The following is a 16302-nucleotide window of genomic DNA, read 5'->3' on the forward strand; positions in this document are numbered from 1 at the left end:
ACCAGAAAGGCAAGTTTTATAAAAAAAACTTGGTGGAGGTACATAGATTTAATGTTTCATAAGTAAGAACATTAGGATTGGACTTTTTAATGATATGTTTGGTACCAAACATTGAACTCACTGCCAGTGAATGAGTTTCACCTCATTTTGCCCCTGTAGGACAAAGTAGGACTGCTAGGTAGGGTTTCTGGGAATGTAATTTTTTAGGGAACAGACAGCCTCCTTTCCCTCCCAAGGAATGGCTGGTGGTTTTGAACTGTAGACCATGTGGTTAGCAGTGCAGCACTTAGTCCAGCACTTTACCACCAAAACGAAATTGAGCAGTAGATGAACTATTTCAGTGTATGTAAAATATACGACGAGAGGTTGTACTGTTTACTAGCTGCTTTCTCACTAGAGCCCTCTAGCAAACCTTCACTTAACTAATGCCTGTTTGTTCCCGCTTAAAATCTGTGTCTGATGCTGCCACGATAATCATATACGCTCACACCTTAGCATGTCTGCGCCCACTAGGAGAATTGTGTGGCTATCAAGAGTCATTTGGTTGTGGTCCCAAGCATGTTAGCGCTAGTTCTACTACTCATCTTAATTGCACAATTTAAGTGATCTTTATTAAACCAAAGAAAAGAGTAGGATGAGAAAGATTATGTTTCTGTGAAAATTACATGGAATGTTTTGAAAAGATTTTCTAAAGAATTGCTAAAAATAATGTTGAATTAAGTGTGAACAAGAAAATAAGAGCTAATTATTAATTAAGGGAAATATTCTGTTCTCAGATTGCTTCACATGTCTTAAGTTCTTGCCTCATTTTATTTTTAAAACTTTTCTTGCCTCACTTTAAAAAAGTAATTTTCAATTACTGTTGTGAAATCAAAAATTTAAAATCTATATACATATATATTTGTGTGTGTATGCGTATACATTTGAACCTATCAGAATGTATTACCCTAAGGAAGAGTCTTGTTTCTTCATACTTTTCTTGATTTTTTGGTTTTCTCTCTGTTTATATATGTATATATTATATACATTTGTACATATATATTATGCATACATATATATGCACACATACATAAATGAGGGTAAATAAAAAATAATTGCTACAAAATAATCAATGTGTTCATAACAGAAATATGAGAACATGAAGGTCTTTTTTATGGCATATCCCCCCTCAATATCTCTACCTCTCTGAAGGTGGTGTTTCTATGTCTCTGTCCCTTCCCCAAAGAATTCTGTGCTTTCTGGCTTGGGGAATCCTTGAGGGACTCAGATTGGCTTCTTTTACCATGCTCTTTGAGTTTGCAGAGCAAGAAGTCTGAAGGGACAAGATCAGGTCTGTAGAGTGGATGGGCTAAGTTCTACAGCCAGCATTCTGGTAGGACAACCTCTGCGGCCCTTGAAGAATGAGCAGGTACACTATCATGGTGGGGGGGAAAATCTCTTTTGCCACAACTTTCCTAGTGTTTTCCTCACCAATGCAGTGTTCAACTTTCTTCAAACTTAATCATAATAAGCCCCTGTGATTATCCTGTGCCTTTCCAGAAGCGCTTTCAAGATTACTCCTTAAGAATTAAAAACAAAACAAAAAAACAGTAGCCATAACCTTCCAAGCTGGTTTCTCACCTTGGATTTAGCTGGTTTAGCAGATCCCCTCGGAAGCTAATGCTTTTAAACCTGGTGGTGGTGTGGTTATGGGTTGGGCTGCTAACCTCTCCCTGGAAGAAAAGGCTTTTCTGTTCCCATAAAGAGTTACAAGATTTGGAAACTCACAGGGGCAGTTAGAACTACCCCCTTCCTAGACAGTCATACGAGTCAGCATTAACTCGATGGCAATGAATTTGGTTTTGGTGTTTTAAGGTGACCAAGCTTATTAATTGAGCTTGTTTATAGCATCCACTGCACAGAGACATCGCAAAAGGGTTCAAACATGTTTTGTTTGAAAGGTATCCACAGATGCACGGGCTGGAATCCAGGTAGAAATGCTTTGTGGCTTACCCTTGCTGGGTGTGTGCCCGTGATGCAAAAACGTGACTTTCGATGAAAAGTTTGAAAACATGCCTCAAAAAGTTGTAACTGGAAGTGTAAGGATTATTAAAGGTATGCTTTACCCAAGAAAGAAGAAGGGGCTCAAATTAGTGGGTCTCAAAGAAAGTAAGAGCACAAATTTCAGGTTTTCATGTCAGCAAAATCTGGTTTGAAATGCTGACTAAATTATTAGTGTAATATTGTGCTAGTATAATAAAGTGTTTCAGTTCTCTGTGACTCAGTTTCCTTATCATTAAAAAGGGAAGCCAGAATGTTATTGTCATTTGGTGCCATTGAGTTGGCTTCAGCCCACTGAAAGGCTAGGTGCACAACTGAATGAAACACTGTGCTGGGTCATCCTCACAATCGTTGCTGTGTCTGAGCCCATTGATGTAGCTAACCACTTGTCAGTCCATCTCGTCGAGGGCCTTCCTCCTTTTTGCTGCTTCCCCACTTTACCAAACATGATGTCCTTCTGCAGGGATTGGTCTCTCCTGGCGGGATGTCCAAATATGTAAGATAAGGTCTTGCCATCTTTGCCTCTAATGGCTTTACTTCTTCCAAAATAGGCCAGTCTGCCCTTTTAGCAGTCCATGCTACTTTCAAAATTGTTCTCCAGCACCACAATTCAAATGCATCAGTTCTATAGTCTTCCTTAGTGAATGTCCAACTTTCACACGCATATGATGCAATGAAAAATGCACTGGTTTGGGTCAGGCATACTTTAGTCCTCAAAGGAACATACTTGTTCTTCAGTGCTCTAAAGAGGTCTACATGGCAGATTTATCTAATGCCGCTGCTTTCATGAGCATTGATTTTGGATCCAAGTAAAACAAAATCTTCAACAACTTCAACTTTTTCTCGATTTATCATTGGTCCAGTTGTGAGGATTTTGGTCTTCCTCACATTGAGTTGTCATCACACTGAAGGCTACAATCCTTGCTCTTCATCAACAAGTGTTCAATTCCTCTGCAATGTCAGCAAGCAAGTATGTGTATTCTGCATACTGCAGCTTGTTACTAAACGTTCCTTCATTGCCGGTGCCACACTCGTCTACACATCATCCCGTTTATCTCATGATTTGCTCAGCATATAGATTGAATAAGTATGGCGAGAGAATACAACCCTGACTTGCACCTTACCTGTTTTTATGACCAAATAGATAAATGGTATTTTAAAATTTTCAAATATTTGTTTTTTAAAAGATTTATCAACACAGTGAAAGACAACCTACATAAGGGGAGAAAATTTGGAAATAACATTTGAAAAGGGTTAATATCCAGAACAGATGAAGAATTCCTACAAAATAATGACAAAAAATTCTAAACAACTCAGTAGGGGAAAAAAAAAGAACAAAGGACCCAAATAGACCTTTACCAGAGAAGACATATAAGCCCATGAAAAGATGCTCACAAAGAAGAGACAAGTCAGTCAGGGTGCAGTATAGCACCAATGAAACATACATACAACTTTCCTCTAGTTCTTTAATGCTCCCCCCCACCATCATCACCCCAATTCTACCTTACAAATCTGGCTAGACCAGAGCATGTACACTGGTGCAGATAAGAGCTCAAAACACAGGGAATCCAGGACAGATAAACTCCTCAGGACCAATAATGAGAGTAGCAGTACTAGGTAAGGGGAAGGTGGAAGTAGAAAGGGGGAACCGATCACAATGATCTACATATAACCCCCTCCCTGGGGAACGGACAACAGAAAAGTGGGTGAAGGGAGACAGCGGTCAGTGTAAGACATGAAAAAAAATAATTATCGGGTTCATGAGGGGTGGGGAAAGATTAGCTGATACCAGGAGCTCAAGTAGAAAGAAAATGTTTTGAAACATGTACAAATGTGCTTGACAGAATGGATGTATGTAAGGATTGTGATAAGAGCTGTATGAGCCTCCAATAAAATGATTTAAATTTTTTATAAAAAGAAAAGACACTGAACATCGTGATTTATTGCTGTTAGCTGTTGTTTAATCAGTTTAAACTCTCAAGGACCCTGCGTGCAACAGAAGGAAGCAGTGCCTGGTTTTGCATTGTCCTCACACTTGTTGCTGTGGGTGTGAGCCCATTGTTGTAGCCGCTGTATCCGTCTGCCCTTGAGGGTCGTCTTCTGTTTCACCAACTCTACTTTAATGTGTCCTTGACTGACAGTATGATCCAGAAATTCCATTCCTTGCTACATAACCAGTGGGACCAGAGAAAGGGAAGAGAGTATTTGGATGAATCCTTTTAGTCTCATATATTGAGCCTGGCAGGCTGGGTTTCTGGGGTGGAGGAGACCTTCACCCTTGTGAGTTGGAGTTGAGTCCCAATCACATTCTCATAATTAATATTGTTTTCCACGATATCCTCCCATAAAAGTGCTACCTTAAAGTTACCTCTTACAAGCATGTGTCTGATTCGCTGAGTAGCCAGCAGCTTTATAAGAGCAGATGTGTTATTGCTCTCTGGGCTCTGAAGGCAGCCCCTCTCCCTTTACCTGTGTTGGGCACTGGTGTTAGGTTACTCCTCCAATATACTCAGGGGCCTTTATGGTTAGGGTACAGCCTACTTTGTTATATATGCGATTATCTGTAATTAGGGGGGCTCATGCCCCCTCAGTGTACATAAGCTTTTGTTGGAAGTATATTCTCTCTCTCTCTCGATCTGGCTGCTGAAGTCATGATGGTCCAGAAGATGAGCAATCCCATGCTTTATCTTGTCTGATGTCTCTTTAATTTCACCCCTCAATTACATGACCTCCACTTGGACCCATTCGATTGTGGGGGCTGGTACCCCACAACCAGGAATGCAAACAGAGAACTGTGTGTTATTACTCATTGCAACATTGTTCACAATAGTCAAAAGATAGAAAAAAGCTAGATGTCAATCAACAGGTAAACGGCTGAACAAAATCTGGTACTTACATACCAAACAACAACAAAATACACACTAAAAAATACTGTAGATTTTCACTTAATTGTGACCATGTACGATAGAGTAGAACTGCCACATTGGCTTTCACAAGGTCACAAATCTTTATGCAGACTGCTACATCAGTCTCCCATGTAGCAGCTTGTGGCTTTGAACCTTTCCCTTTGTGGCTCAGCACTTAACTGCTGTACTATCAGGACTCTAAGGTAGTGGATTAATGCTTGACCATAAAGGGAAATGAAGGCCTAATATAATATGGAGGAAGCTTGAAAATACTAGGCTGAATAAAATAAGTTAGTTACAAAATAAGCAATTGTATAGAGGCCAGGTTTTATTAGTGAGTGAGCCCAGGTGGCGCTGTGGGTTAAATGCTGGACTGCTGATGGCAAGGTTGGTGATTCAAACCCACCAGACTACTCTGTGAGTGATAGACGAGGCTGACCGCTCCCATAAATATGTGTAGGCTCAGAAATATATATCACATTATCTCTGTTGGCATCGTGCGTTACTGGTTAAGATGAGGCTTTCTACTCCTTTAAAGATTTACAGTTGGGAAAACCCACAGGGGCAGTTCTTTCTGTCCTGTTGGGTCCCTGTGAACTGCAGTTAGCAGGATGGTTCCATGGTGGTGGTTTTGTTTGTATAATGGGGTGCGAAGGAGAGGGCAAGAGCGTCACTGCTTAGGGGAACAGTGAACTCTTGTTAGGTGATGTTTGCACCACATGGTGAATATAACTCAGGTTACTGAATTATACATGTAAAGAGTGTTGAAATAACAGTTATGTTTGTTTGGGAACTTTAGAAAGCTCTTGGAAAAATTCCACTATCTTTTAATTCAATTTTTCCATGAACCTTTTGAAACCTCCCTTACATACTTAACACAATACAATGAAGATCAGGGTTAGGTCAGGAGTAAAAAATGCCTGCTACTCTATAGTAGGGTGTTTGTTAATCTTTCCTGGGGGTTTCTGTGATACTTCAGATATACTGTTACCATGATGTAATATGTGCAAGTATTGGATTAAATGTTTTACCTTGTAAATCTGCTTTAAATCGAACATTGTTAGTCAGGTGGCATTAGAAAGTACATGGAAATACTGAATTAAAAGACAGTTGTGTGTGAGAGAGAGAGAGTGAGAGAGAGATCCATTAAATTAAGTTTACTTGAAAACCCATTGCCATTGTGTTGATTTCAACTTAGATCTACCCCATTGGGCAGAGTAGAATGACTCCGTAGAGTTTCCTATACTGTACATCTTTATGGGGAGCAAAGAATCTCATCTTTCTATTGCGGAGAGCCACTGGTGAGTTTTGAACTGCTGACCCTGTAGTTAAGAGCCTGATCCCTGACACACACCACCAACCAGGACTCTTTAAATTTCCTTGGAAATACTAAGTAGTTCTACAATTTCCAGGATTTGTTTTCTGACTTCCCATATTGAAGATAACAAACTGGCTTCTTGAGATTGTTTTTGTGTGAGATGGAGCTGTACTGCACCATACATAGCATCCAACTAATCTGCCCTGATAACTTACTTTTTTTCAAAGATTTGTAGATAATTTTCAGATCCTTGAACATAATTTCATAGGACTTGTGCTGCTTCCAGATTTATATTGCTGCCTTGTCAAAAGTTGAAGTAGTACTTTGTCCTGGCACTTTGTGTTAGCGTCTGGACAACGCCTTATCAGCAGACTATCACCATCAGGAAAGCCCTGTGTTCTGCTTCTACCTTGCTAATTGTTTCCTTGGGATTATTTGGATTGTGTAGAAAGCTTTTTGCAAATCCTCTTATGACTGCAGTCATTGTTGCCAGCAGGAATAAGATTAAAGGTGCTTCAGTCTGTAGAGTTGTCTCTAATTTGTATGTGTCATTTCAGTGGCATTTAAACAGAATTCTGTCTCCTGTTCCTTCTCCCCCGGTACTAGCTCAAGGTAGGGCTGAGAAGCCATACCATTGGAAGAAATCTTATTTTATCCTCCTAATTATTATGCTGGCACTCAGGAGATAATTTTCCCCTCCATGCACTGCCAATTAATATGCAAATAAGCTGATAAATATTTATGTAATGATTTAAATTATGTAGGGAGTGCTTTCAGTGTGTTCTGTAAATGAATTGTTCATGGACTTCAAAGTACTGACTGCTGTGCTAACGAGGAGAGATTTGCATAAGGCCCTAATCACACGCATACTGATTAAGCTTCATTATGGAAACTGCCAGCTGCAATCTTTGTTTCTATTTTATTACAAAAAGGGGAACTTTTCATGCTTCAGTTGCCTTGACAATGTCAGTCCTAGCTGGTAGGAGAGACTAAAACTCTGAGCAACTGAAGTTTCCTTATTCAGTTGAAGATTGCTATGGTGTAACTGAAGTTGCATTTTGCTTCTCCCCGCCACCCCACTACCCTAATCCACTTTCCACCCCCCACCCTTGTTCTCTTAAGGACATAGTGTAGATTTGTTGGAAATAGTAGTACCTTCCTTCCCCTACCCCACACCACTACCTGTTCCTTCCTCGTTTTGGACTGTCAGAACCTCTAGAAGACTTTACGGCCATGCTGGACTGCAGTGACTATGTTCTAGGTGGGTGCCAGCACAGTTCTTTCTTAGAAGCTTTAACATGGAAACAGTGTGAGGGGTGGGGGTGGGGGGGCGTTTGACTATGCATAAATACTTAATCACATATGCAACCTGCTGGGGGAAGGGAGGGGTAGTGGCTTGAGCTGGGAAGGAGAATGGCATTTGCAAAGCACAAGCATTACTTCCATAATTTGCTGGAAGCCCCTCCCTAAGCCTGGCTCTTCTGCTTCAGAGGATATTTGCAGTAAATACTGTGGATTTAGAATTCAACTTGATTGGATGACAGTTTTGCTTTTTTGAAATTCCTCTTGCAAACATGTAGTTCTGAAAACAATCTTAAGTGTAAAACTAAGCTATGAACTACCCGAATAGTACATACATATTAACTAAAAGGTTTTGCTTACCTACTACAATTGTCTTACACAAAATCCACACGTTCTTAGTAAAAAAATCAGGTGGAGTACGGTATTTCTCATCAATACTGCTAGAGAGCGTAATTGCAATGGATACTGTTTTTAAAAACTATTAATGTTAGAAATTTTAGCCAAGGGTAGCCACCGTGCCCCCTCCTCCCCCCAAACATCTTAAAATTCTTCTGAAAATGATCATTTTAAATACTGGAAATCCTAGTTTTACAGTGTCTCCTCTAGAATAAGCCCTTTGGGGGCAGAGGCTATCCAGCTTCAATCTGGTGATTTAAGATTTTAAAACAGATTGAGGTACTGTTTTGTTTAGACATGATAGTTCATGGTAGCTCTTTTCTGTTGACTTTTGGCTATTTACAAACATAATTGTTAGAAACCTCATTAGGTTACTCTGGTCACTTGGAAAGGCAAAGACTAGAAACTCTAGGACTTTGAAATCTTACCTTTAAAACCTTTTTAAATTGTATTCTTCCTGTATGTCCTTTTCCCAATTGAAAAATTGTGGTTGTCTCAATTCCTTTCATAGTTGCCAAAGGTAAAATAAATTATTGGTTCTGAAAATATTTGAATTGTTAGGCAGACAGCTTGGCCTAAACTCCAGAGAATGTCATATTTGTACAGCATAGTAAAAACCGCTATTAAAAGAATGACAAAAACAAGTTGGTACCAAGATCCAAACCCAAGAACAGCTTGTATACTGTTTATTCAAAGTAATATGTACAGTCATCTCGATGGCATAGATAATTTTGATTTTCCCAAAGAGAAAAGTCTTCAAATATCAAAAAGAACTTATTTCTGTTTTCTCTTTTATATAAACTAAGATGGGAACTCAAGAAAGGAAAGAAAAGGGAAAGATATCTTTCTAAAATGTTTTAACAAAGTAATTTTAAAATGAAGAATTATGTCTTTTACTCGTAAATACAATAAATGTCATTTGAACAGCCTTTCCATCATTGTCCTATCATCAAAGTTAATTAGAATTTTATTTAACATGTTTCTTTGGTGAAGCAGTTTTAGTAAACATTTCTTGACAGTTCAATAGACAAACCATCAAAAACCTGAGATATAATTGTACAACATTAGGCTCATGACTTGTTAAGTATTATGCTACCTTGGTTTTGATGTTGTAGAAAATTGCTACATTTAATAAATGTTAGCTGGTTTGTTTCTAACACCCCTCCACCACCACTACTACCAGCACCAGTCTAAGATACATTCAGAGGGAATCATTGTGCAGAATGTATGTACTTTTTTATGATTTCTTGAGTTTCATAAAATTTTAGTTCAGTCATTCAGAAAGCTGATTTTCAGTAAGCTGTGCACCTGTTTCTTTCAAACCTTCAGTGTACTTTCAGTAGGAAGCTGTAAACACATTTGAAACCTTTGAACATCTGAGGAAGGACCAAAGTTACGAATGGATTGTGCAAACTCATGAGATAAACATATACTACAAAGCTGTATGATGCAAACTACTCTACAGCCTCCAGATTAGAGATGAGATTTATGGGGGATGTCTCCCGAAACCTTCCCTCATGTGTGCAAATGGCTCATGCACCAATAGGAAACTTCCTAGAGACGACTGTGTAATGATTGTTTAGATTTTGTAGGGAACTGCTTACACAGAAGGCAAAATGTCCTCTTCTGTTAGAAAATAAAATGATATTTTAATATCTGCTCTTCATTAAGAACTGTAGTTAATGGTTCGTAACCCACTGAGAGAAAAGGCAGAGCTTGTTTGTTAACAAACTTTCTTGATTATAAAATTTGAGTTTGCAGTCGGTGTGAAATATGACATTTATGTAATTTTGTTTGTTACAGTCAAATACAATTATTGATATAATTCTTTTCAACAATAAACAAAGAGTTTATTTCTTCTTACCTTTTTGAACATGTCTTCTTTGGTAATACAAACTTCTCACTATGGAAACCTTCATTAAGTAGATAACCCCAAAAAGAAAGAAAGCCAGATCAACAGGTTCATGGGACATCAAGATGGTTTAACCTTTCAAGGATTGTGATTGAGGTTTGAAATAGCTAGATATATTATGTCATGTGATACAATTCTTTGCACTGGTTTGAAATGAAGGGGAATTGACATACTCTGATTTTGACATTGATTCATATGGTTTGTGGGAAAGAGTCACTAAGAAGGTATTTTTTCTTAACCATGTTTCCTCTCCCCTTCTTTCTCAGGTTGAGTTACTACTTTCTGTTTATTTTCAGTATCACCAGTAATTTTTATTGGGGGAGGGTAATAAGTAATGAATATCTTTGCTTATACAAAAGAAAACCCTTGATTTGGGTTATTTTTTACTTTTCAAGGTGTTTTTTTCTCCCAACCCGAACTTTGTTTCTTTAACAAGTTTCTATTACAAAGCATTTACTCACAGATACCTCACATGCTAACTTTTTTCTGGTTAGATATATGTAATCTTTCTTAGAAGCATCGTAAGGTTCCTTAGATAATTTATTTATGGGTAGCTATGAGGTTCAAGGAATATTGAATTCCATCAGAAAATTTTTCATCATACTTCCCAGCATTCCAGCTTTGACCTGCAGGCTCTGGGTTGTCTTAGCTTAACCCCATTCACCTGCCACAACCTGGCATCTACAACCCCATTCCCAATATTTAGAACCTTCTTTGCCTCTGATTTATTACAGATTCAAGAATGAACAATCCATCGGAAAGCAGTAAACCATCTATGGAGAGTGGAGATAACACAGGTAAGAGAGAGTTCCTAGACCTAGCTTTTTATGAGCCTGTATTAGAGGGGTGTGGGGGGGGCACTTTTCATTTAATTTGGACTTTTGAGGGGGTTTCAGAAAGTTCATGGAGAAATAGAATTGATAGGTGATAGAATTTCTCCATGAACTTTTGAAGCCCCCTTGAGTTTTAGACAGATTAGGACAATTTGGTTATTGAGTTTTCAAATATTATAATTTAATACTTGCAGGAATTGGGGGTGTGCTTGAGAATGATTAGGCACTCTGCTCTGAAAGATTTATGGAGGGTCACTGTGAACTGGAATTGACTCGATGGAAGTGGGGCCTTTTTGTTTTGTTTGCGGGGAGGTTGATTTAGAAGATCTAATTTCTTAGGTTTTTGTTTCCACCTATCAGAGAAACTACAAAATGATTACAAGAGTAGGTGTCTGAGTCAGAGTTCTGAGTATGGGTTTGCCATTTAACCTCATAATGATTTTAATAGGCAGTTTCCTCAATCTTTCTGAAACCTGTTTTCTACATCTGTAAATTGGACTGATATATTTTCTAGGTCAATGTGAGTTATTAAGGAGCTAATATGTGAAGCATTAAGCAGAGTCCCAGCTACGCAATAACCAATAAAAACATGCTGTTACAGGTGTTAATCAAAATAATAAATATTATTCACCCCACAATTAATATAAATTACAGTTTATATTAGTGCCAGTAGGTAGCTGAAAACACATCCATTTCTAATACAGCCTTTTATTTGGCAAAGCTTTTAAAATAAAATTTCATACATATAAAAAATTATATACACAAGAAAATGATGTTCTTGAGGAAAAGATGAATCATAAAGGAGAAATAGTCCCTACAGTCTGTACTCTTTAATTCAGCACGTGGTTTGTTGGATGTTTGACTCTTGCATCATTATAATGCACAAGAGAGATTTATAGTGCTGATCTGTGCTGGTGTAGGCAATTGGCCTGCCTAGCTTAGGTATAGGATTTGTTTGCAAAGTAAAACAGGGATCTTGTTAAAATACAGATTCTACGGCAGTATATCTGGAGTGGAAATTCAGATTCTCAGCAGGAGATGGAGGCCTTTTGTAGGCCTACACCATTGACAGAGCCCTGCAGACAGTTCCCAGGCCATGACAACAACTTGCCCTTTAATGTTATATCAATTTACCCTCACTCTGACTCTATTAAACCAATCCCTGCATGCAACAGATTTATTACATTCACCTTCACGTGTCGTACATGCAGCTTTTAAATTATTGAAAAGACTTCAAACTAAATTTCACTGCCGTCAAGTTAATCCTAACCCCTAGCAACCCTGTAGGACAGAATGGACCTGTCCCATAGGGTTTCTGAGACTGTAAATCTTTACGAGAGCACTAAAATAAGACAAAATAAGAACCATATGCACTTGCTTTGACTTACCTACACATTCTGGAAGATGCAGTCAGGAATCTTGCATATAACAGTGGGAATGACTGAATAAGATAACTTTTGCTGGTAATAGCAGTTGATTATATTTCTTAACAAATCCAAACCAAATTCACGATAGTCCGCTCACAGGGACCCTATAGCACAATATAAAACTGTCTTACAGGGTTTCCAAGGGTATGAATCTCTATGGAAGCAGATTGCCACATCTTTCTCCCCCAGAGAAAGTATGGGTGTATGGGTATGAACTGCCAACTTTTTGACTAGCAGCCAAGCATTTTATATTTAATAGTTCTGGTGGGTAATCTATGGCTGTAGATTGCTGTCAAGTTGATCCCAAACCTATAGGACAGAGTAGGAAAAGGAGGAGCCCTGGTGACACATGTTAGCCACTGTGTCACCACTGTGTTAGGCCATGTACATAACATATTCCTAATTGTTGAAGATTAGGTTGTGGGCATCTTGAAGAATAGATTGCGGGCAGTACTTTACCATAAACTAAGCCTGATTAATTCTATTACAAACGACAGTTGGAAAAGTTAAGAACTTGTATAAAGTTTTATAATCTGTAGGAAAAGCCAAAGCATGTACTCAATGTTAAGAAATACTGGACAAATATGAAAACCTTGTTCACTTGAAATCAAAAGGCAAATTTCTTTCATCAGTCTTCCTAGCTTGTAGCCGACATCCTCCGCGGATGGGGGATAGGTCCCTTTGATGTAGCCTCTTCTGCTAGACAACGCTGTCATCTCTATTCTTTTGAATTGGGCCCTTAGGAGTGTGACACAGGTAAAATGATTTTTTTTCATCTTCTGAAAAAGCCAGGCAGTCTTCTGAGAATCATGCCCTATTTTAATTCTTCTCGATTTGTTTGACCATTTAGTACACAGTGACTTACTGCACTGTATAATACAGCAGTGGTGGCTGTCATTCACAAAATGTGTACTTGATGTGTTAAGCACTTTGTGTCCTACCACCAGGAGGTATTGTTTTCATCTTTGTTCTGTGGATAAGGAAATGGAGGCACAGAGATGTTCCATTGCTGGATAAAGGCCCACAGCTTTCCACAAAGGTGGCAGAGGCAGCATTTGAACCAAAACCCATTCTCTTATCCTGGAGCTATGTTATCCTTTATGTTTCCTCTCCTATGACAAGATGCTATACTGTATTCAGTAGGGTCACTGTAGTTGATTATAATTTATATAATATATGGATTTGTTCTCAAGAAACCTATAGAGAAAGCATGTGCGAAATGTAATATACCATATCATTTGGAAAAAATCTTAGTAAGAATAGATGAAGCATGAGAATTAAGTGCTAGTTAGGCTTGGGTGGGGGCAGCAGGCTTTGATCTGGTCTGCAAGCATAGGGAATGGCACCTGAGTTCGGATGAGATTCTTGCTGAGTGAGTGAGGGACTTAATCCTCTCACAAAGTGCTAACCACATATCTAATTTACTATGTTAACAGTAGTAGCTAGTCTAATGCGTTACTAGGAGAAACTTGGAACACTGATGACAGGATTTGTATTTAAAGGGCCGCTCTAGACACAGATGATCAGATTGTCTATGATTTTCTCCCTGTTATCTAAGAAGGCAGCTTAGTTTCATGTCCTGTCACTTTTTTCATGTTTTCCCCCCAACAAGTATAAAAGAATTTTCCAACCATGTTGCACTTTACATCTTGCTTGCAGCAAAAAACCAGACTCCATTATTCTTTCAATTAGATCCATTATCTAGCCTCCTGGCCTAGAGCAGCAGCAGTGAAAACTAGGGGTCAAATTTAATGAGCCATTCATGAGAGGACAACCAATACCAGGAAGGAAATAAAGAAGGGAGGAAAGAAGTAATTTAAAATGATTTCCCACTTTTGGCTTGGGGCTGGGATGGATGTGGTGCTGTTCTCTTGAGTAGGGACTCTGTGAGGGGGAAGTGCAAACTAGACTATGAGGTGATGCAGTCAGTTCTGAAAATAATGTGTTCAGGTGCCATATGGAGCAGTTTTCCTCTGTCACACTGGGTTGCTTAAAGCCACCCAACAGTAGCAGCATGGTAGATCTAGTTGAAGGCATGGGCCATTGAAGAGACAGTGCTCTTGAGATAGAGCTCTGGGCTTCCTGTAACGGTGCAGGAGTCCTCAGCAGGAAGAGGAGGCTGCTTGGAGAGTGTGGAATATGGTGAGAAAGGGACCATGGACAGGACTCACCTATGCCATTGAAGATGAGGGACTGAAGTACAGTAGTTCTGGCTGTGAAGTTCAAATGAAATCAAATTAATAATTGAGCTTCTAGTCACTAGCCACATTTCAGGTGCTCAGTAGCCACATCTAGGTAGTGGGTCCATGTTAGCTAGAAAGGAGATCGAGGAGGAGAAGTCACAGAGGTCAGAGGTGAGCCAGGCAGTGAGTTCCAGGAGTGCCCTGTACCACCTGGTCAAGTCCTGCAGAGAAGTAAAGATGTACTGTTGTTGTGCGCTGCCCTTGAGTTGGTTCCAGGCCTTAGTGACCTTGTACACAACAGGAGGAGATACTGCCCAGTCTGTTACGTTTGAGCCCAGTGTTGCATCCACCATCAGTCTTCTTCCTTGAAGGTCTTCCTTTTTTATCTTTTTCAACTACCTCTCCACTTTACCAAGCATGATGTCCTTTTCCAGGCACTGGATCTCCTGATAACATGTCCAAAATATGTGACCCCAAGTCTCACCACCCTTGATTCTAAGGAGCATCCTAGCTGTGTCCTTCTTCTAAGACAGATTTGTTGTTTGGTTTTTTTTGGTAGTTCTTAGTACTTTGAATGTTCTTCTCCAGAACCATCATTAAAATGCTTTAATTCTTCAGTTTTCCTTACTCATCATCCAACTTTCACATGCATCTGAGGGGTTTGAAAGTCACCAGAGCTTAAGTCTGACACACTTTAGTCCTCCAGATAGTAGGAGGCTTAAAATGGAGCTCTGATGGCTTAGTGGTCACACGTTGGGCTCATAGATGTAAGGTCAGCAGTTGGAAACCCCAGCTGTCCATGTCCGAGAGACAGGCCTTTCTCCTCCTGTGAACAGAAACTCACAGAACCATAGGGTCACTATGAGCCAGCATCTACTTGAGAGCAGTTAGGTTCCCGGTGTGAGATTTGGTTGTTATTTACTCAGAACCTTCTAAAAGAGGTTTTAGGTTGTAGAGAAAGGAGTCGTTGTAGGTAGAGGAGTAAATGAACGAGGAAGAAGAATGATGACTGTTGACAGCTCTTCTAATGGAAGTTTTGTGAGAGACTGTGTAACATAGAAGGGCCTGTGGTGATGCAGGACTTAGCATTTGACTGTTAACTCGCAGCTCAGTGGTGCACACAACAGCCACCTGCAGGAGGAAGATGGTGGCCTTCTGCTTTCCTAATGATCACAGGCTTGGGAACCCTTTGGAGCAGTTTCCCTCTTCTGACAGGCTGCCCTGAGCTAGAGGCGACTGCTGCCAGCAGGGGTGGAGCCCTGTCACACACTGGGCCACTAACTAATGTCAGTAGTCGAAACCATCAGCCATTTCTTGAGAGAAAGACGGGGGCTTTCTACTCCCATAAAGACTTACAGTTTCAGAAACTCAAAGAGGTACTTTTACCCGGACCTATAGGGTTGCTATGAGTCAGCATCGACTCAATGGCAGTGAGTGAATTTGGCGTTATAGCATGATGGTTAAGCACTCATATGTTGGAATAAATCCCTGTAGGCTTAGAGCCTGTTTATTTCACATACTAGTGGTGGTGTTTTTCTCTGTGCCACAGTTTTCTCACATGTGAGCTGGACATTAATATCAGTAGATCGTCTCATAGAATTGCTAAATGTATGGAAAGCAAATAGAAGTGTGGGACTCAGTAAAAGTTGGGTGAGTGTCAGATATTTATTATGATTATTGTAAAGGTGACAATAACGATGGTGATGATGAAAGTGAGAAGGTGAAATTACAGTGGTACAGGAAAGTTTTCCCCCAGTAGAGAAATTTGAATTTCCTCATATATTAGAGAGGGAGGGGTCCCTGGTGGTACAGTGGCTAAAGCTGTTGGCTGCCTACCAAAAGGTTCGTGGGTTGATCTGCTTCCTTAAGGATTGACAGCTTGGGAACTGTGGGGGCAACTCTACTCTGTTCTGTAAAGGTTGCCATGTGTCAGAATTACGAAGTTAATGCGTTTGTTTTCGTTTGTTTTACTATTAAGAAGGAGC

The 16302-nt window shown here is 39.6% G+C and overlaps 1 protein-coding gene across 2 annotated transcripts in view; it reads left to right on the forward strand.

Annotated features, from left to right (window-relative positions):
* The window catches only part of POU2F1 (POU class 2 homeobox 1), a 239499-nt gene that overhangs the window by 120146 nt on the left and 103051 nt on the right, over positions 1-16302 (forward strand). For both annotated transcript variants that reach the window (XM_075564425.1, XM_075564435.1), the window contains exon 2: positions 10609-10671. In XM_075564425.1, the coding sequence (XP_075420540.1) occupies positions 10609-10671 (63 nt within the window). The remainder of the gene's footprint in view (positions 1-10608; positions 10672-16302) is intronic.

Source organism: Tenrec ecaudatus, chromosome 1 (genome assembly GCF_050624435.1).
Source record: "Tenrec ecaudatus isolate mTenEca1 chromosome 1, mTenEca1.hap1, whole genome shotgun sequence".
In the NCBI taxonomy this organism is placed as follows: Eukaryota; Metazoa; Chordata; class Mammalia; order Afrosoricida; family Tenrecidae; genus Tenrec; species Tenrec ecaudatus.